This window comes from Solanum pennellii, chromosome 4 (genome assembly GCF_001406875.1).
Source record: "Solanum pennellii chromosome 4, SPENNV200".
NCBI lineage: Eukaryota > Viridiplantae > Streptophyta > Magnoliopsida > Solanales > Solanaceae > Solanum > Solanum pennellii.
The window spans coordinates 68,094,066-68,118,356 of NC_028640.1; the positions used below are offsets into that span (position 1 = coordinate 68,094,066).

The following is a 24,291-nucleotide window of genomic DNA, read 5'->3' on the forward strand; positions in this document are numbered from 1 at the left end:
AATGTTTTAAATATTACATTCTACTTGTTGCCCTATTATATTATTTAGGTTATACAATAAATAAATTTATCCACAATATAATCCTTGTGTAATATTATTGTACTTTGTGTAATATATATAAAAAAAAAAGAGTTAAAATTCTTTTCTTTTTTTTTCATTTTTACCACTTCGTCATCAGAATGTCATGTATATGGATTATATTATATGTACCATGTATGTCTATTGTAATTTATTCAAAGTAATGTCATTAAATAATTAAAAGAGTCCCATAATAGACAAAAGGGGTTTGTCAAATTAAGACTCAAATGATAAATTAGTCTAACTAAATCTCGTGTAAACACTTAATTAATCAATAATTAAAAAAATAATCTTGTGGAAACGACTTGTAAGGCATTAGCGATTAACTTTACTACACAAGGTGATATACATGAGCAATGGGCATTATCTATTTACAAATTAATTGTTTTCTTTTTGACTTTGTGAACCCACTAATTACAAAATCAATGTTGTTTTCTACTCCTAATAAATTGTTTTTATATCCCTAATAGGAATGGTTAAAAAAGAAGGCGATTATTGTATTTTAATTCAAAGATTTTTTTTGTTAGAAAAAAAGTTCTTATAAGTGGAAGATTATTTCTTCTCATGAGTTACATCAGAATGTAATAGCATCGTTAATGTAGTCGTTTAGAGATTTATAATATGTTATTAATTTTATATTAGTTTCTCTTGTATAGGTCAATTGATCAAACTCTTAATATATATTCTTTGTGTTTAATAATAGTTGTCCACTATCAACTTGACGTACATCTTAAGAAATTATTAATAATGAGAGTAATATTAGGAGTAATATCACTATATAAATTACCCTTTGAATATATTAAATTTAATGTTTTGGAAAATGTATTATATGTTGAATAGTATTTGATACCAAGGATAAAACATACACAAAAGAGTAAATTATATCTTGATTTTTAAAACTGGATAAATATTGTTGGATGGCTATTTTTAATGTAAATTATCGTGGACAAGTAAAGATGAACGGAAGAAAAATATCCTAAAAAGTCTTTTTTATAGTTTTTTATTTATTGTTGTCTAATTTATTATTATTTAAATTTTATAAATAAGTGTTGGCAAAAACAAGTTATGAATTACTAGGATTTTGAAAATATTTCTAAAAACCTACTACCCCCATATATTTTCCTTTTGAAGAAAAATATCTAAACTATTCAAAGTAATGAAAATCGAAAAAGAAATGATTTCAAGGTTGAAAAAAACTATTCTCAATAAAACATTTTAATTTCAACCTTGTCAAATACATTGACACTGTTTAAATTTGAAAACTTTCAATTGTTTTTTTTAAAAAAAAATCAAACTCTTTATAAGAAGTAAATTATCTAGAAGCAAAATGCAGATGTTCCTAGATGTGTTTTTATAGTACTTAGTACTTACAAAATCGACGTTTTTCTAATGACATATTAAAATTCAAGGTCTCTTAACCAGGAAATAGCATCCAATATTATTAAAATACACTCACGTCGTTTTATTTTAGAGTCCAAAGTCTAAAGGGTATAAAATATTAACAAAAATTTTAAAATGGTATATAAAATTTTATATTAATCAAAACGGCAAAATTGTTGGAACAACAGCGATTTCCTCCACCGGAAAAAGCAAAATCGTTGCGATTTTGCAAAATGTGATTTTTTTTTAAAAAAAAAAATTCAAATCGCTAACTAGGCAGCGATTTTCATTTTTTTTTAAAAAAAAATGGAAATTGCTGCCTAGGCAGCGATTTTCTAAAAGAAAAAAAATTTTAAAAAAATTGAAAATCGCTGCCTAGGAAGCGATTTGAATTTTTTTTAAAAAAAAATCACATTTTGCAAAATCGCTTCAATAGCAGCGATTTTGCTTTTTCCGGTGGAGAAAATCGCTGTTGTTCCAGCGATTTTGCTGTTTTGGTTAATATAAAATTTTATATATCGTTTTGGAATTTTTATTAATATTTTATACCCTTTAGGCTCCGGACTCTTTTATTTTACCTGACCACTATTTATAGTAATTTTTACTCTTTTTTTTTTAACAAATTAAGAGAAGTTTATTAAAGTAGTATTTTCATCTAGTGCTATAGTAAATAACTACGTCTAGCAGTAATTAGTCAAATTTAAATTGTAAACGCATTATAATTAATAAAGTAAATTTAATTAAATAAACTCCTAATAAATGTATTTTTTTGAAGATCGTTTATGTAAAGTCAATATGAGTCAAGTAAAATGCAGTGAGAGTATATAAAGATGTGATACGGATAAGTGTTATGTTTTAGTTTATGTCGTAACCAATGACAACATATTTATTAAGTAATTAGTTAAGAAATTTAGATGTATTAGCTCAATTAATTGTTTAAATAAGAGGACTTAGCTTATGTTGAAGGAACCAAAGCAACAACTAATTATATTAATTGGACGAAGTAATCTTTGAATGGTTAATCAACCACACGTTAGTTATTAGTTAACACTAATTAGGATTTAGTTAGGAGTAATAAACATACATAATCTTTCTAGAAGAATAAAGAATTTAAACATAGAAATATATCAAACTTTAGATAGTTTCTACCATATTAAGATCTTTGATTTGGTTATAGAAGGTTCAATACGATATTGTTTTTGTCAAATTAAAGCAGTTCTTTTTTTATTGTTAGAAGATATATTTAATTTGTGTTCGTTACCTTAAGGTTAAAATTGGTTTGAATGTTCAGATTTTTTCAAAATAATAATAATAGCTTCAGTAAAATTCTAACGAGTGAAATTTAAAGAAAATAGAATGTACAAAAAAAAAAATTTACTATCTCGTGAAGAGGCAAATTCTTTCACAAATATATTTGTTTCGCAATTAATTTAAGAAATTTTAAAAACGTTTATAAATTTTTAGATTATTCCACTCATTACGTTAAGATTTTGGTTTGAATACTCAATTTTATTTTATTTTGGATAAAATCACCCTTGGTTCTAGAACCATTTTAACAATCTTTGTTGCTAAGAAAAAAATTAGTGAGTACGTAAAGATTATGAATTTATTTATTTATTTGGAAGAAAGATTATCAATTTTGGTAATATATAAAATGAGAGATACAAATTTAAATCTGATATGAGGATGATGCATCAAATAATAAATAATTAAACAAAGACAATGACTACAAACCAAACCATTGAAAAATTTAAATCAGAAATAACATGTTGTGCTACATGAGAAAGTCAAGTGACTTCTCATTTTTAATAATATGCACCCAATAGCATGTGTTAGCAAAAAAATTTATTCAGGACATAAAGTTTCTTTCTTATCCGATGCTTATTTATGATTTATACAAGAAAGCAATATTTTATACTTAAAGCGGCTATATTATATTTTTATTATTCGAACTAAATATCTCTTATTCAGATTGAAGTCAGTAGAGAGTCCTCATGTACATGGAGGGGTCAAGTAATACTCTTTCGCTAAAAATTACATTCATATCAAATTCATTTTTATGTATATACACTATATATATGTTGAATCCACTTACATTCTTCGTGTAACTATTCTATTATATTTTGACAGCTCCTCAATGAAAATCATGATACCATTACTAAGAAAAATAACATAGTACAAAGTCCTAAGGACATAACTATATCGGCTAGAATTAAGGTGTAAACAATCATTATTTGTGCATATATTTCTAGTCAAATATGAGTACGTGATTGAAACTAAACTTACCCAAGTATTTACATTAATTTATATTTGATTTATCAAGATAAATGTTAAATTAAGATGAAAATTATTCGATTAATAATATGATTAAGTGAAAAGTGTATGCAAATGACACATTTCAAAGTATTTATTGATTTAATCAAAACATTGACTATGTTATTAATTTATAAAGTGTAATAAACTTTTAGATTGGAGTATATACATCGACTATGTCACTATCTTTTTACATTATCAGTATAACTTAATTTGTTATAACAAAACTTTGTAGTTATTTTAGCTTAACTACCAATTTGTGCTATTAAGCAGAGAGTTACTTGATAAGTAATTAAGTGTTAAATTTGATACGACAATAAATATATTGAAAATTGCAAAAACTAACTAAAATAAAAAATTATTGCGCTAAAATAATAATGGAAACCCAACTGAATATTTGCTCCCCGGCATACATACACCACTTGGGCTTGTTAATCATTCTACTACAACTTAATTGATTGACAAATAATTATAACATGCATGAGTGATTATAAGAAAATTAGCAAACCCATAATTATTTTAAAGTTCAATTATTTTATTCAAATATGGACCCAGTTATCCATCTAACTTGCAAAAATTAACAAGTTAAGAGAAGCAAAAGCAATTAATTTTCCTCTTTATTATTGATAATCTTATCTAATTAGGCATCTTGTTTTTGTTTTTGTTTTTTTTGGTTTGTAGGCATCGTCTTTTGTTTGTTTTTTTTTTTTTTAAAAAAATCCGGTTCTTACTTGGCCCAATTAATTTGGATTTGTGTCGGGGTAAAGACAGATCTAGTGTAAAAGTAATAATTCTAAAAAATCTACTAAATATATAATAAATATTAATTGGGAACCCTTTAGTCCCACCATAAAACTTGTTTATACTTGATCATTGTTTTTTAAAGGGTTCGAGTAAAAGATTCGCTTTCTCTTTGACACTTATAATAATATATTATTTTTTAAATTAAAAATTCTCAAAACTTATAAACTTAAAATTCATTTCAAATTTTAGATCTCATTTGGCTCGAAATGTAAAAAACTTTTTTCAAAAACAATTTCATATGCAAATCAATTTTCGATGCTGACCATCTTCTTTTTTTTTTTTTGTTTTAGAATAACAAGAAGAAAATGAGATAAAAAGGACAAAAAAAATAACAGTACTATATTTCCTTACCCCGGGAAGAGGCCAGCAAAAATGTGTTGTTCTAAATCTTTTATATATTCTTTTACGTCTTAACTTATACGATTCAATTGAAATTTTGATATTCAAACTTTTATATTAGTAAACTATAATAATTAATTGTTATCATAAAATATTTAAAAAGTATGAAAAGAAATTTCAATTAAAAATTTTAATTGACTTCTCAAAATTTCAAATTGTATCACATAAATTAAGATAAAAAAAATAACAAATTTATTTTTTAATTTGGTACGTTTGTAAAAGAATATTATTTCTATATTTTATACCTTCTCATTTTAACATCCTACCTAACATAGTTAAAATCATAAAAAAGATATTATATACGCTCCAAATGTCTTTCCTAAGACACCTAAATAGAACCATATAAAAGTAATAGTCATATTACTGGCATCCAAGAAATACATCCTAATTCATTAAATATTTGGTTTGCTAGTTGATAGAGTAATAGTCATATTACTGGCATCCAAGAAATACATCCTAATTCATTAAATGCATTCCACATCCACTTGGCTACTAAATAATACTATTACTTACTATTCTTTTTCTTCTCCTTTTCTGTTGTCATCAATCCATCACCAAAATTGACTTTTCCCCCAACAGCCTCTTCTCTTTATTTGGACATCTTCAAACTATTGTCTTACGTATCAGCAACGATTACGACGGAGTGATAAATATTCTTTTATTTCTAAACAAAGATTTTTTACTTGAGTTTCTCTAAATACAAAGTCGTCTTCGTTAGGGATTACAATTTTATCTTTAATATGAGACTTTCATATGCAAATCAAAATTTAATCAGGCTTTAATATAATATCAAACACCGAAGGAATAAAAAAAACTATTGTCCTACATGACTACATAACATAACATAAACCGCCGGACAACATAATTAATTAAAACCCTAAAACTCCTATGTACCAATTTTTTAAAACAAAAAACAACTAACCAATTATATACAACTTATAACAAATAAATTAAATTATTTTACCTTTTTTCTCTTTGTATTATATTATATCAACTTAATACACCATTGACTTGCTCCCTCTTTAAATATTCTTGTTAAAACCTCTTTATATTTTCTCAAATTTGTCATTTATAAAATGCCTTTTTCCTCCTTTTCAACATCAACAAAATTTGCATCTATCTATTCTTTTGACTCTCTAATGGATCCACCGGAAAACACCGCCGGAAAATCACCAAGACGAGAGCTCCAAGGACCACGTCCGGCCCCACTTAAAGTACGTAAAGATTCTCATAAAATCAGAAAACCACCAGTACCACCATCACAACACCACCATCAACAACCACTAGCTCCACCGCGACCACCGGTTATAATATATACCGTGTCTCCTAAGGTAATCCATGCAAACCCTAGCGAGTTCATGACGTTAGTACAAAGACTAACCGGGCCAAATCATCACTCCGCCGCGTGTTCTACCTCGGAAACTGCCACGTCATCATTTTATCAAGAAAATATGAATACCGGTGCAATATCTCCCGCAGCTAGGTTTGCGTCGATAGAGAAAACAAGGGTACAAGAAGGGAAAAAGTTACAAAAAAATTGTGAAAATATCGAAAATTATAATAATATGGTACATGAAGGTATAGAAATAGGTACAGATATTGAACGTAGTGGATTTTTTCCTGGAATATTATCACCAAATCCATCTTCACTTCAACCTATACCACCAAATTTTTTTTCACCACCATCAAATGATCCAAATCCATTAGGGTTTTTTTACGACTTAAGTCCCGTGTTACATAACAACAACAACAACAACGTCAACAACAAGAATTATTTTGAATTACCAAATTTCTTGCCTAGCCCTTCAAATAATAATTTCATTTCTCCGCGATTATTTTTATCTCCCGGTACTCCATCTTTTGATCTTTTCAATAACTTATTCGATGTTTGATATATATATATATACACTTAATTAGTCACTCCATTTGAGCTTCGAAATTCTTCAATGGCGAGATCGAAAGGGCAGAAATGGAATTTCAGATATCAGTTAGGACACAAGGAGAAAAGTCAAAATACCAGCTAGGGTGTTTCTCACAAGTGGAGGTTCTTTATTTTTCTTTTTTACTATTTTGACCTTTTGTATTTGAAATTATTGACTATTTTATTATAAGCATTTTTGGGTGAAATATAATTAAATAGGTTTTCATTTTTGTATCTGTGTTTTGACATCATCATTTTTTTTTTTAGTTTTGCCACACATTTTGGATTGTAATTTCCAGCATATATAACATTTTTTACTAATTATTTCTTACAAATTCTGTATTTTGGGAGGGCCTTTTTTTTAAATTTTGGATATTTATGTTGTGTTAAGAAAAAATGTTCTTTTTTCTCTCTTTTTAAGTGACAGCTCAAAGAAATAAATGAGGTTTGATACTTGTGGACTTGTAAGAGTTGGGTGCATCTACTTGACATTTTAATGGGACCCTTGAATTAAAAGTTTATCTTTGTATAATACTACACAAATTTTGTTTGATAATGACTTGATAGGACTTTTAGTACACACTACTCAAGTTATTACTTAGATATCTCATTAATGAGTGAAAATACTGTTGTTACATCTTTTCTTTCATTATACAGGAAGTTAGAAAAAAGACGTAAAAAGTTCCTTCTTATAAGGAGGTTTTATGAAAATGTTCGAAGACTATAGTGTACTTTTGCGGTTTATATTAGGATAATTAAGGATATATATATATACGATGAAGGTAAGATTCGAATAAGAATATATAGTGGGAGTGATTGATCAAAACACTTCGTTGTTATGATGGGGTTGTACAAGGATCAAGTCATCAGCTCGTTTTCATTTGTCTTTGTGATGGACGAATTGACACGGCATGTTTAAGAGATTGTGTCATGGTGTATGTTGGTTGTTGATAACATAGAATTATTGATCGACAAGATGCACGGTGGACTTAACAATAAGGTGAAAGTTTGGAGATAAACCCTATAGTATCTAAAGGTTTTACATTAAGTAGGACGAAAACAGAGTACTCCGAACTCAAATTCAATGATGTGGTTTATGAAATGGAGGTAGAAGTGAAGATCGATCGCTTCAAGTATCTTAGGTTTATAATCGATGAAATTAAGATGAGTATATTATTAATCATGATGTGGCACGTCATACTGGAGCGGGAATAGAGTGGTGGTATGACATATATTGTTGTATGCGCAGAGTGTTGGAATGCACATGTTCATAAGATAAAGGCAGCAAATACGAGGACGCTCGATCCAATGGATGTGTGCGCATACTAGGGGACATAAGATTAGAAATAAATATAAAGTACAATGTAGGAATGCCTTCTTTGGCGTACAAGATGAGAGAAGAAAGGTTAGATGGTTTGGGCACGGCAAAGGAGATGTGTGGATGTATTAGTAAAGACGTGTGAGAGGTTATCAAATAAGAACTAGAAGAGGTGATTAGACAAGAGATATGACACATTTTCAGCTTATTGAGGACCTAACCCTAGATAGAAACAAAGTTATGGAAACCTAGAATTATGATAGAAGGTTAGTAGGTAGTTGAGTGTTATCGTACTTTTATTTGAAAGAAATAGGAGGCTAGTCTCCTTGTTCCATCTTCTCCTTATCTATTAGTGTTAGGATAGTTGTAATATAAAGGAAAAGCTCCCACGTTGGTGCGAGAAGTCATCTTTTAGGTCATTTTTAAAGCCTAGCTCATTTAGTCTATTTATTAGAGTAAGTCTACTTATATATATCTAATACAATACATATCTAATTGGACATGAAAATTTGAATTTATTAATATTTAAATTTTAAATGAAAAGTTATTTTTACATGAAAGACCGTGACTATTATGAAAAATCATCTTTGTTCATGAAAGAATATGACTATTATGAAAAGTCATCTCTTAAGTTCTATAAATATGAAACATTCCTAGAAGTAGCGGATTCAATTGCATATATATTTCAAGTTTTGTTATATCTTGATAGAGAATAGTTTGTCATCTTAAAAGTATATACATGCAATAAACTACTCTGATAGTGATCTTTCACGCCTCAAAGCTTTTATAAATTTCTCTATTATTGTTCTTACAGTTAATATTATTTAGTATCTATGTAGTATCGTATCCTTCATTTTACTACTACTTGTTGCTTCATTTTCTTCGTCTATCTTGTTATTTTGTTATCATTATTTTTCTTTCAACCTCACTTTAATTTGATTACGTACATTTCTTGTGAGCTGATGAGGGGCTACTTTTTTCTCTCTGAAACATTTACGAGAATATATTGAGTATGATATTATTGGTGTTGAGTAAATTTATTTTATCCCTTTAGTATAGTGTAGGAAAAAAGAAATACCCCCTATTTACCTTTTTGAATAAGAAAAGAATCGCTCAACCAACAAAATGGCTTAATCTGAAGGAAAACTTTAGAACTACAATAGTATAATAATTAAGTTCAACTTTTTCATTCAAAGGAACCATCTTAAACAGAAAAAAAAAAAAAACATTCCCGTTGGAGTAATTAAGTCGCACTCTGAGGAGTCGTTTAGTTAGGAATAAGTTATCGTAGGATAATTAATTCCTGAAAAGGTTATTTCGAGATAAGTTATTTTATCATGTATATGTGATGACTTATCTTATTACTATGACAAAAATTATGAAATATCTAATTAAATGACTACCTAATACCTCCAACCAAACATGAGATAAAATATCATTCATTTAATTCTGAAAGTATTATACCTTATACCTCATAACAAATATATTTAGTTCAGTATAAACTACATTGTAGTTTAAAATGTTAGTAACATATTCCCAAAGTAGAACTTTCCTAATTTGGCCGTCTATTTATAGCACTTTCATCAAACTATATGGATTGTGCCAAGAAGAAAAAGATGGATATATGGATTTCATATTTATGATTTTACTTTGGATAATTTATAATTTCAAGAATAGTTTGAGAATAAACTAAAAAAAAAAAGTGACGTTCAATTTATGCCCTAAATTTTTATTCTTAATAAATGTGCATTACCTCGATTTTATTTTGAAATAGAGAGGAATTGTTAAGCCATCAATTACTTCTCAAACTCCATAAATTCCGTCACCTAATAGTAATTGTTACTTGTTAGGATAGTTTATTGTACAAAAACCTAAAAAATTGTACTACTAACTAGAGGATGGCAAGCTTGCACAAGCACGGGCTTAATGGAAAATGATTTAGTAATAAATATAATTATAATTAGATTCATTTAAATAAAATTTGTTTTTGAATTATAATTTAAATAATATTTGTTAAATTATATTTCAATTGATTACAATAGGATTTGTTATAGTTTTATTATTTTGAGTTCAGGCCAACAACTTGATGAATGCTCGATCTTTCATGAAGGGTTCAAATTTCGATAGTTAATTTAAGGAAAGATAAATTTTTTTTCATGTTTCATACTTAATATTAATTACTTATTCCTCAAATTTTCAAGACTTAATAATAAAAACCAATTATTAGAAATAGTATGGTAATTAAATAGTTATGTCAATTATTATTTTCTTAATAAATGTATCAAATTCAAGTATGATAAGTAAAAATAAAAGAAGAAAGTATTAAAAAAATTAATAGTAAATTAGTAAAAATATTATTTTTGTTTATGTACTTTTAAAGAGTGTAAAAAAATTATAACAAATAATATAAAAGAATAGAACCATGTATAATGTATTGTGCATAAATTATTTTGTAGTATCCTAATATTATGCATGTGAAATAAACAAAAAAATAGTATCAAATACTAATCATGAAATAAAAAAATATCACCTAAAAATAAAAATAATATCAAGCACAAAAATACTAACAATCAATCATGAAATGACAAATATCACCTAAAAATAAAAAATAATACCAAGCATACATGTTGATACAACAAAGTTAACTCACTCTTCTATAATTATAATTAAAAAAAATTTAAAGAATTTTTTTAAAAAAATAGTTGTACTTCGTAGCTAAATTATACACCGCATACACATATAATTTAGTTATTTTATTAATGTCGTTGATAATTAAAATTTTGACTTTTATTCAAAGTAAGAGATAAAATCTTCGCTATTTGTTGAGTAAACGGAGATCTCTTGTTGTGAAGTTGAAGTATACAACATGTTAACTATCAACACTTTCTATTTTTTTTTCCTATCATAATTTCAATATTCGTATTGAAATTTTAATAATTTAAATTCGCATAAAACCTAATTCGAAAAGAAAACGCTTCATATTAATGATTTTTTATATATATAAGAGAAGTAACTTCATATCCGGTGCAACACCACATCCTAGGTGGTCAAATGTGAAACTATTTATATAGTGCAACATTTAAAGTCAAATGAATCCCAATATATATTTTTGTTTTGACTTCTCTTTACGTGTTTGATTTGTACCCTTGTATTTTAATTTATCCATTAAATGATAGACTAGGTTCAATATCACGTTTTTATTTGAAAACGAAATATGAATCTTTAGTCAAAAATAATCATTAGGTATATTGTTCTCAAAAAATGAAAATAAGAGAAGGGAAATTGACTTAAATGTAGATTAAATTAAAAATATTGACACCAAAGCTATATATATCTACTTACAGAGCCTTATTAGGGCTGACAAACTGATTATTTTTTTGGGCAACTTTCACATATAGCAAACAAAAAATTCCTATTTGTATGCTATAGCAAACTTTGCATAATTGCGCTCCATAGCAAACATGAAACTGTATAATTCTTATACATATACAAGTGTATAATTCGCTGGCCTCAATTGTATAATTCGCTGGCCTATTTCGCTGCAATTGTGTAATTCGCTATCCTATTTCACTGCAATTGTATAATGCACAATTGTATAATTCACTGCCTATTTCGCTGCAATATTAAGTGTATAGCAAGAAGATATATGTTTTTCTCTCGCTTTATACAAAAACAGAAACACAATATATACACTTCTGTTGTATAAAGCTAGAGAAAATTGTATTTCACTGCAATTGTATAATTCGCAATTGTATAATTCGTTGACCTTTTTCTCTGCAATATTTGAAGTAAAATGTTTGTAAATTGTATAATTAAGTGTATAACACGAAGATATATATTTTTGCATGTGTATATACAATTTTCTCTCGCTTTATACAAAACAGAAACAGAATTATACACTTCTGTGTATAAAGCGAGAGAGGCGAGCGAGAATGGAGAGTGGCGAGCGAGATTTCTGGGAGAGAGACGCTGGCAAATTTTAGCTAACGTTTGCTATGGAGCACAATTAAATCAAACCCTAGCTATTCCATTTATTTTAGGTTATTAGTTTGCTATTATCTACAATTTTCCCTATTTTTTTATAGAAAAAGTAATTATATTCGTTAAGTATGACATTGATAATCGACTTTGTAAAAATTAATCAAAAATGTCTATTATCCGCTAAAATGGATATCAAGATGAATATCCATATTATCAATATTCATTTATTTGTTATTTTTAATGAATTCTTTTTTTTTAAGATAGGTTGAAAAAATTGCCACGTAATTGTCAATTAATACTTGATAATTTTTCAGTTTTAATTAATTTTTAATTTTTTCAATCAGATAGCTTGAAAAAATTGTCAACATACGTTGGACCCAGAATATAGTGCAGCGTAAGTTAAAAAGGGTAGAAAATTATTTATGCAACTCCCCTAGTATAATAAATGTATTTTCTGGTTCCAAAAAGCATGCATTACAACTTAGTAGTATTATAAATTTTCTAGAATTAAATAAGGGCATAATAGGAAAAAAATTATTGTCCTTTCTTGATTTGTTAAAATGGACAAGTAAATAGGGATAGATATAAAAAAAACATGAACAAGTAAATAGGAACAGAGGAAGTATAAGTGTTTTTAAGATTTCGGGAGGATATTTATACATTTTCACTTTTTTTTTTATTTTTTTTTTGTTTTCCCGATGATTTTAAGCATATTTTTCTTTAAGTCATTGATGATATGACTCATATGAATATTCATATTATTTCTTAAATAACCCATTATTTTTATTCGTATGAAATATGGGAGTTCAATTATTTTATTTGTTTTTTATTAACTCATTTTATATCAATGTTCATATCCAATTCGATCAGCTTATTTACCACTCCTAAACACATGATTAATGACTTGGGAAAAGGTTAAGTTAATCAATTAAATAAATTGATACGAAATGTAACACTCTACCTAATACACGTTTACGTGTTCTAAATCTTATGTTATTGGGGTTTAATTATATAGAGTTTTAGATTAACAGTTAATCTGAATCATTTAAAAATAATTTGGTGGGGCTGTTATTAGTTTAGTATGGATAAAGAGAAATTTAGTGGGTAAGAAAGAAAAGTTTGAGATGTTGAGGTATTTCATGAGATTTTTGTGTAAGGTGTGGTAGGGGGGTGGGGGATAAGATTATCTTCGGAATTATTTAGGGCAACTTTCATTCATATTTGTATGCAATAACAAAGTTTGCATAATTGTGCTCCATAGCAAACATAAAATTGTATAATTCGCTATACATAATTCGCTGGCCTAAATTGTATAATTCGCTGGCCTATTTCGCTGCAATTGTATAATTCGCTATCCTATTTCACTGCAATTATATAATGCACAATTGTATAATTCGCTGCCTATTTCGCTGCAATATTTGTATAAAATTTGCTTTGCGTACAATTGAGTCAAAGTAAAATGTATGTATATTGCATAATTATAAGTGTATAGGAAGAAGATATATGTTTTTTTGTCGCTTTATACAAAAACAGAAACACAATTTATACACTTCTTTTGTATAAAGCAAGAGAAAATTGTATTTCACTGCAATTGTATAATTCGCAATTGTTTAATTCGTTGGCCTTTTTCTCTGCAATATTTGTATAAAATTTGCTTTGCGTACAATTGAGTCAAAGTAAAATGTATGTATATTGCATAATTATAAGTGTATAGGAAGGAGATATATGTTTTTTTGTCGCTTTATACAAAAACAGAAACACAATTTATACACTTCTTTTGTATAAAGCAAGAGAAAATTGTATTTCACTGCAATTGTATAATTCGCAATTGTTTAATTCGTTGGCCTTTTTCTCTGCAATATTTGTATAAAATTTGCTTTGCGTACAATTGAGTCAAAGTAAAATGTATGTATATTGCATAATTATAAGTGTATAGGAAGGAGATATATGTTTTTTTGTCGCTTTATACAAAAACAGAAACACAATTTATACACTTCTTTTGTATAAAGCAAGAGAAAATTGTATTTCACTGCAATTGTATAATTCGCAATTGTTTAATTCGTTGGCCTTTTTCTCTGCAATATTTGTATAAAATTTGCTTTGCGTACAATTGAGTCAAAGTAAAATGTATGTATATTGCATAATTATAAGTGTATAGGAAGGAGATATATGTTTTTTTGTCGCTTTATACAAAAACAGAAACACAATTTATACACTTCTTTTGTATAAAGCAAGAGAAAATTGTATTTCACTGCAATTGTATAATTCGCAATTGTTTAATTCGTTGGCCTTTTTCTCTGCAATATTTGTATAAAATTTGCTTTGCGTACAATTGAGTCAAAGTAAAATGTATGTATATTGCATAATTATAAGTGTATAGGAAGGAGATATATGTTTTTTTGTCGCTTTATACAAAAACAGAAACACAATTTATACACTTCTTTTGTATAAAGCAAGAGAAAATTGTATTTCACTGCAATTGTATAATTCGCAATTGTTTAATTCGTTGGCCTTTTTCTCTGCAATATTTGTATAAAATTTGCTTTGCGTACAATTGAGTCAAAGTAAAATGTATGTATATTGCATAATTATAAGTGTATAGGAAGGAGATATATGTTTTTTTGTCGCTTTATACAAAAACAGAAACACAATTTATACACTTCTTTTGTATAAAGCAAGAGAAAATTGTATTTCACTGCAATTGTATAATTCGCAATTGTTTAATTCGTTGGCCTTTTTCTCTGCAATATTTGTATAAAATTTGCTTTGCGTACAATTGAGTCAAAGTAAAATGTATGTATATTGCATAATTATAAGTGTATAGGAAGGAGATATATGTTTTTTTGTCGCTTTATACAAAAACAGAAACACAATTTATACACTTCTTTTGTATAAAGCAAGAGAAAATTGTATTTCACTGCAATTGTATAATTCGCAATTGTTTAATTCGTTGGCCTTTTTCTCTGCAATATTTGTATAAAATTTGCTTTGCGTACAATTGAGTCAAAGTAAAATGTATGTATATTGCATAATTATAAGTGTATAGGAAGGAGATATATGTTTTTTTGTCGCTTTATACAAAAACAGAAACACAATTTATACACTTCTTTTGTATAAAGCAAGAGAAAATTGTATTTCACTGCAATTGTATAATTCGCAATTGTTTAATTCGTTGGCCTTTTTCTCTGCAATATTTGTATAAAATTTGCTTTGCGTACAATTGAGTCAAAGTAAAATGTATGTATATTGCATAATTATAAGTGTATAGGAAGGAGATATATGTTTTTTTGTCGCTTTATACAAAAACAGAAACACAATTTATACACTTCTTTTGTATAAAGCAAGAGAAAATTGTATTTCACTGCAATTGTATAATTCGCAATTGTTTAATTCGTTGGCCTTTTTCTCTGCAATATTTGTATAAAATCTGCATTTGTCTACAATTGAATTGAAGTAAAATGTTTGTAAATTGTATAATTAAGTGTATAACACGACGATATATGTTTTTGCATGTGTATATACAATTTTCTCTCGCTTTATACAAAACAGAAACAGAATTTATACACTTATGTGTATAAAGCGAGAGAGGCGAGCAGAGGGAGAGTGGCGAGCGAGAATGGGAGAGTGGCGAGCGAGATTTTTGGGAGAGGGGCGCCTGGCAAACTTTGGCTAACTTTTGCTATGGAGCACAATTAAATCAAACCGTAGCTACTCCATTTATTTTAGGTTATTAGTTTGCTATTATATACAATTTTCCCAATTATTTATTGTATTTTTAACCCCTCTTTATGGACTTCCCTTTTTTGCCTTTTTGGTGATTTAAATTTGTAATATCAAAGGATCGGAAATAAGGGGTGTTTACTATTAGAGTAACTTTTTTTATCAGATACTTTAGAATCTAATAACTTTTTTTATCAGATACTTTATAAGATTGCTTTATATTTCAAGTTATTTTTAGAGGTGAATTATTTATTAAAAGTATTCAAAACACCCTAAACATGGTGTGAAATACTAGCTAGTTTCTTTTCTGAACTATTGGCGGTCTTAAAAATATTCATCTACTTTACTAAATAAATTTAAATACACCCATGATCTTGCCACATGAGTAAAATACACCCCAAATTCTCACCAAATTTAAGATTGTTTTCAACACTTCTCTCTATATTTTATTAAAAATTTCACGCTCCTATAAGAGTTTGAGACCACTACTTGTTATGTAATATTATAACAGTTCAGAGGAGTATTTAAGTTAAGTTAGTCAAGCAGATGATTATTTTAAAACTATCAATAATTCAGAGATTAAATTAATAATTTATGTTAAGTCCAAAAATATTTTCAATACTTGTATCTTTTTTTATTATTTATACTTGACTTTTCAAATGTGTGAACAACATTGTAAGATATATTTTTAAAAAACGTTTGGTATGTTCATCTTCCCTAGATCTATCTAGTCGAAAAATAAAGGAAAAGGACAAAGAGTAGAAACAAGTCAACATAATTTAGCAAATCAAAGGATATGTAATCAAACAATAGTGTACATATAAAATAGGGATAATTGTATATAATAGCAAACTAATAACCTAAAATAAATGGAGTAGCTACGGTTTGATTTAATTGTGCTCCATAACAAACGTTAGTCAAAGTTTGTCAGTCCCCTCTCTTCCAAAAATCTCGTTCGCCACTCTCCCATTCTCGCTCGTCACTCTCCCTCTGCTCGACTCTCTCGCTTTATACCCAGAAGTGTATAAATTTTGTTTCTGTTTTGTATAAAGCGAGAGAAAATTGTATATACACATGCAAAAACATATATCTTCGTGCTATACACTTAATTATACAATTTACAAACATTTTACTTCAGTTCAATTGTAGACAAATGCAAATTTTATACAAATATTGCAGAGAAAAAGGCCAACGAATTATACAATTGCGAATTATACAATTGCAGTGAAATACAATTTTCTCTTGCTTTATACAACAGAAGTGTATAAATTGTGTTTCTGTTTTTGTATAAAGCGACAAAAAAACATATATCTTCTTCCTATACACTTATAATTATGCAATATACATACATTTTACTTTGATTCAATTGTATGCAAAGCAAATTTTATACAAATATTGCAGCGAAATAGGCAGCGAATTATACAATTGTGCATTATATAATTGCAGTGAAATAGGATAGCAAATTATACAATTGCAGCGAAATAGGCCAGCGAATTATACAATTTAGGCCAGCGAATTATACAATTGTATATGTATAGCGAATTATACAGTTTTATGTTTGCTATAGAGCGCAATTATGCAAACTTTGCTATAACATACAAATATAAATTTTTTGTTTGCTATATGTAAATTGCCCTATAAAATACTACTTATTACTTGGCTCTGTTTGGAAAAATTAATAAAAGAAGAAGAAAATATGTAGATCAATGATTTGGGTGGGTGTGTTTGGTGCAGGAAAATTATTTTTTTTCATAATTCTATTGGTTATAATATTTTTCATTGTCTTCTCTCCGTCATATTCTCCTATTCTTAATTTAAATTACACAAAAATATTGTTTGTAAAGATCAATTTTTGAAAACAATGATTTCAAAATCAAAAATTTTAATTAAAAATAAATTTTTTTTAACCATTTCACCATAATTCACTCTCCTGAGTCTTTTCTACTCTGTCAACTCCCAAATAAATTCTAAAAGATACACCTTTGTATCCAAATTAATTATTTTTATTTTTATCCCACACAATTCAACAGTTTTTTAAAACCATTGAAAGCTAAGTTGACAATACATATTAACCCACTTTATTTATAATTCAAATCTTATATTAGTAACGGAAAAGGGTTAAAATTACCCTTGAACTATAAGAAATAGATCACTTATACCCTCTATTTTATTTTGGGATCACAAATATCCTCAAGAGTTAACATCCCAATTTTTTAGTGACGTGGCATGTCACATAGGACTAATCCCTCCACCTAAGCGTTGCTAACTAAGATTCACTACAAAAGAACTTGATTTTTAGTGACAACTAGTAGTAAAACCTGTTTTTTCAACAAAAAAATATGATAATTAATTTTTGATTGCAATCTAATTTTCTAAAATAAATAACGTGCAATATTAATATTAAAAACATCCAATATTATTACGAAAAATCATGAAAATTACTTCTCGATTCACATCTGCTACTATATAATGCATCTTGTACATTTTATACATTTTCATATAACATAAAAATAAAAAAGGTCTTCAAAATCCTACTTAATCAATATCATTTTCGTTTTTTTTTAAAAAATAATGAAGAAAAAAACACAAAATTAGAATTTAATGTTAAAAACTTTTAGTACGATTTTTTGGGTTTTTGTGGCGACTATTATCGCCGCTAAAGGTCTATCCTAGTTGGCGATGCTTAGGTGGAAGGATTAGTTCCACGTGGCTTGCCAAGTCAATAAAAATATGGGGTGTTAACTCTTGAGGGTATATATGGTCTCTTAAGATAACAGCAGGGGCATTTTTTATTCCAAAATGTAACGAAAGATATAAGTGGTCTATTTCACATAGTTCAGGGGCAATTTTGACCCTTTTCCGTATTACTAATAATAATTACGTTTAAAATAAATAAAAATAGAACGCCTATATTGAACAAGACGTAGTATATATTCACTAGTTGAATTAACCACCAATCGTTTCAAGCAAGTTGGCTGCTATAATACGTACTTTGGACACGAAAAATCAACAATTATAGAAAGAGTTTAATTTTTATACATCAAAACTATGTAAAAAAAATACTTCATAATTTTAGGTAATACTATAGTATATAAAAGATATGCATATTTTGGAAAATGGAAATGATATTTTGTAAGAAACCCTCAAAATTATATATACTTTCCTTAATTATACGCATCTCAATTCCAAATAAATTGAAATCAACTATATGAATACTCATTTTTTTTAACTAAGCCCATTTCATATCATTATTCTAACAATAATTACTCATATATGTTAAATAATTAAGGACACACATACGTATTTTTTTAGTTTTCACCAAATAAATAACAATTTATGTTTGTTAGATTTGATGGAATTATAGTGAAAAGCAAACCATAAAAAAAAAAAAAGATTAACCATAAAAAAATCAAGAAAGTTACTCCAAAACCTATAATATGCAACATAAAAAACTGACCTTTTCTTTAAAAAATAAATAATACAAAATAACACTCAAATAACTGGACTTTAGAAATAAATCAAGAATCACAATAAAATTAAACTCTTAACAATCGTAAATGTCAGCTTATGCTAGTTCTCATCAAATCTAACTTACATAGTTCGATAAATATTTTTCCGGGGACTTAAAATGTTAACTTTTGATAAATTTTAAAGACTAAAATTATTTTATGCACACTTAAATAACTATTTCGAACCTACCCTCAAATATAGGGACCATTGTCTAAAATGAGGGAAACATAGAATATATATTTGCTTCAGAGTTTTATTTTCTTTTATTTAAATTTTACTACGAAAATAAGTATCGAAAGGGCATTTGGTCTAGTGGTATGATTCTCGCTTAGGGTGTGAGAGGTCCCGAGTTCAATTCTCGGAATGCCCCCATTTGAGTTTTTTTTTTTTTTTTTTTTTTTTGAATTTCATTGGCTGGCTAATTTTATTTATTTATTGATTTCTCATCCGGTGTTCGAGCCCGAGTTCAATTCTCAAAATGTCCCATTTGAGTGGTTTAAATTTTTTTGAATTTTATTGGTCGGCTAATTTTTTATTTTTCACCCAAGTGTTCGAGATACAGATTAAAGCCCAACTAAATTTATATTCAGCTCGAAAAGCTCCACAGTCTTGGCCGGCTATGGGTCTACAAAAATACAATTGACCAATTTGCAAATTAGCATAACTATACAATTCAGTATATAATAATATATAGTCAGTATACATAATATACAAAAAATATATTTATATTTCTTTTATACCAAAATGTTTAAGAACTTGATATACAATACCAGACATCAATATATAAAAGATATGTGTAGACTCATAAACAACTTTATACAATAATATACAAAACAAAATTTTATCAAACTCTTTCAATTGTCTTCGTTCAAATGACAAGATAAATTCTTTGAAAAGTTTGTGGAGAGATGGATTAGTCATGATCTATCATCTCCAATAGATGAGACATCACGAAGCACAAATAGAATTTGATTGAGAAATTATTTAAAAAATGGATGACTTTTATCTTGGAATTTCGCTACAATAATTGTATATGTAGTTTGAGATCTTTTCGAGTTGGGGATGCAATTTTAACCCCAGTGTATTAAATGGTGGGGGCGTGAGGCGATGTTTTATACAGTATGGGGCGAGAGATAAGTCCCGAGACACAGTGTGTAAGTCCCATGAATCTATGGAGTGTAGTTTCGTGTATATTCAATTTTATAGTTTTATTACTAATAAAATAGGATAAATCACATATATATGTTATATTATAAAAATATTTACTATCTATGACAACATAATTTTTCTATTTAAATATAACATCTTTTTTAAAATTATGAAAATTGCATCGCCTCTTTCTCGATCCTTTTTTCTATTCGTTCTCTTCTTTTTTATATATTTTTTCTTCTTCGTCTCTTTCCTCTCATTATTTATCTTCCTCCTCTCTTTTTTTAATTTTCTTTTTATTCTACTTCTTTAAATTTCACTTAAATAACTATTTTTAGATAACTTTTGCCCATATTTCATTATTTTTACTCAACGACGAGAAGAGGAATTAAAAAATCAAATATTTGTACAATATCATGTTCTCAAATAGAAATTTCAAATTTTTAAAAATATAGCAACAAAAGTTCACCATTAATTGATGTTCATTATAAAACTTCAAATTTTGAATTCATTATTTGAATTTTACGAATTTATGATTAGTTTGGACAAATTGTTCCTACAAATAATTTAAAAAAATGTCATTTTGGAGTTTATATCTTAATTTTAAGAGGATTTGGTTAAGTTTATAATTGGTTGCATGAGAAATATTAGATTGAAACTTGTTAACGTGAAATTTATGGAACTGTATCGCAATTGTATTAAAGTTGTATTAGATATGTTTCATAATTGTATTAAAATTGTATTAAAATCACGAACAATACTTTATGATACATATTACAAACTTCATTCCTTTTTTTAGTGATATCAATCAAAATAATTTAAGTAACACACTTGTAATATATTTATAACATATGCACGATACATTGGTAATATGTATTGCAAACATACAAATCAAAATAATTTATTACATATGCACAATACATTTGTAATACATATTGCAAACATCACTCATGTTTTTAGTGATACAAATCAAAATAATGTATAAGACATATATAATACACGTTTTATTCATAAATAATACAGGTTTAATTCAATCTATAAATTATTGTCTTGTCTTTCGTTAGTTGCGTCTTTCATTATTGTTAATTTTCTCTTCTAATTCAACTTTAATATTGTGTAATACACTTTTAATGCAAATTTAATTCATTTTGTAGTTTATTATTTGTTACTATTAGATTACTTCTTTAATTCATTATTGATATTAGTTTAATGCACTCTATCTAGTGTTTCATTAGTTACATTTTTATGTATGCTTAATTCAAATTTAATATTTGTATAATGCACTTTTAATAAGTTAATTCATTTTGCAGTTTATTCATGCACACTTATAATATATGCACAATACATTTTAATACATATTGCAAACATCACTCACTTTCATATTGGTACAAACCAAAAGTAATTTATAAGACACATATAATACTTGTTTTATTCATGAATAATACATTTATAATACGTATTGCACGCTTCACTCATTTCTTACCGATAACAACAAGAAATTTTAGGTAACACACTGATACATTTATAAGACATGCACAATACATTTCCAATACATATTACAACCATCACTCGTTTTCTCAATGATAAAAGAAAGATAATTTATAAGATATATATGATATATAAGTATTATTCAAGAATCATATGAGTTTAGTTCAGTTTATAGACCGTCGTCTTGTCTTTCGTTAGTTACATTTTTCATTCATTCTTAATTCTCTCTTCTAATTCAACTTTAATATTATGTAATACTTGTTAGTTACGTTTTTCATTCATTCTTAATTCTCTCTTCTAATTCAACCTTAATATTATGTAATACAATTTTAAAGCAATTTAATTCATTTTGCAATTTTTTGATTTATTTGTTACTATCCCATTACTTGTTTAATTCATTATTGATAAAAGTTTAAGTTACTCTATAAATCATTGTCTACTCTTTCATTGGTTACGTTTTTTATTCATGCTTAATTCTCTCTTCCAATGCAACTTTAATATTTTTGCAATACACTTTTAATTTATTTTGCAATTTATTTGTTGATTTGTTACGATTGAATTACTTGTTAAATTCATTATTGATACAAATTTATTCAGTTTACAAAACATAGAATGCTCTTTCGTTTAAGCATTTTGCATTCATGCTTAATTCTCTTCTAATTCAATTTTAATATGTGCGTGTACATTTTTAATTCAAGTTTAATTTATTTTGCAATTTATCATGTCTCTTCATTTGTTACGATTAAATTATTTTTTAATTAATTAATTAATTATTGATACAAATTTTAGTGATCCTATGAATTATTGATTTATCTATGAAGAAAAATAGAGAGAGGAATAAAGAAAAAAAAAGCAAAAGAAAGAGAGAAAAATTAGCAGCAAAAAGAAACGAGAAAGAAAAAACAAAAAGAAAGTAGAGAGAAATAGCAACTAAAAGAAAGGAGCGAGAAAGAGAAAAATTTAAAAGTTGAGACAGAAAAAAGAAAAAGAGGCGAGAGAGACAAATTTAATAAAATATATATTATTGTTATATATTGCTATAAATGGTAATAATTAAAAAGTATATCTAAAATAAGTAATTATTTTTTAAAAAGGATTCACTCAAGTAATTAACCCAATAAAATAAGCAAAAGTAAACATTTTAATGATTTTACAAATAAGTTTTTATAAATAACCTATAATATATATACATATTATATTATGATTTATATTTGAGATAAGTATTAATAATCAATAATGAAGAAAAAAATATTATAATTACTATTTGAGAAATATCATTACCCTAATAAAAAAAATATGATATAAAGCAAAAAAAGGTTCAAAAAAATAAATTAAAAATGTTCGGGCCTAGGTTTTACGCCCAGGACTTACGTTTTTATGCTCGAAGCTTACGCAACAAATTTTTTAGCACTTACTCCTTATGAATCTATGTCTTCAAATTACGTCCCAGAGCGTTTTGGTACGCCCCACCTCGAAACTCGCCTTGAAACTCGCCTCAAAAACGTTTTTGAAAACATTGTTTGACCCTATTCTTGATAATGTTGGATTCATCTCATCGAAGTCTATCATTGGTTTTTGAGTTTGAATATTTGGAGGTCAGGAGAGGTTTATAACCCCATGATAGTCATCTCGAGCCCCTAAGTTTCTCCTTTCAGCTAATTTAGGCAGCTATAAAAAAAAACTTGCCTAAATTATATAAAGTAACTTTATGAACCATAGTAGAGTATAATTATGTCATTTTTTTACTAAATTATATATAACTACTTATTTATCAAACACTAAAAAATAAATAAGAAATCAATTACTTAAAAACATTTATTTTTCTTTTTATCAATCATAATTTATTTTCAATACAATAAATAAACAGGTAAAAACTGAAGGTAAAAAGTAGGAAAAATAGCCTAAAGTCGTCATAATATATTTGAATTTTTAAATGATTATACCTTTAAAAAGTCGTACTCAAATCTATATTTGCCTGTGAATTTCATTTTTTCCTCAATTTCTATACTTCTTTGCCATTTTTTTTCTATTTTATATTTCACATCTCCCTTCAAACACCCTAAATACTTTCACTCTTTTCACCATCACTAAAACACCATAAATCCATCAAAAATGAATTTTTGAAGAGGAAAGGTAAATAGTGATTGCAGATCTTGTCCAGAGATAGCGGAGCTTTGCTCTTCAAAAAACCCTAAAAAAAAACTTAAAAAATTGAAGGAAGGGGGGGGGG

General features: G+C 27.1%; 1 protein-coding gene and 1 non-coding gene across 2 annotated transcripts; both read left to right on the plus strand.

Annotated features, from left to right (window-relative positions):
- Positions 1-5,922: 5,922 nt before the first annotated feature.
- Positions 5,923-7,125, plus strand: LOC107017141 (protein MKS1-like). Its single transcript, XM_015217414.2, has one exon. The coding sequence runs from the start codon at positions 6,051-6,053 to the stop codon at positions 6,864-6,866; it is 816 nt and encodes a 271-aa protein (XP_015072900.1). The 5' UTR covers positions 5,923-6,050; the 3' UTR covers positions 6,867-7,125.
- Positions 7,126-19,722: 12,597 nt separating this feature from the next.
- Positions 19,723-19,794, plus strand: TRNAP-AGG. Its single transcript has one exon. It is a non-coding gene; the product is annotated as a tRNA-Pro (tRNA).
- The last annotated feature ends 4,497 nt before the right edge of the window (positions 19,795-24,291 follow it).

Excerpts from the sequence above, each read along its gene's own strand:
- LOC107017141 (XM_015217414.2), top strand. The coding sequence starts at position 6,051 with ATGCCTTTTTCCTCCTTTTCAACATCAACAAAATTTGCATCTATCTAT.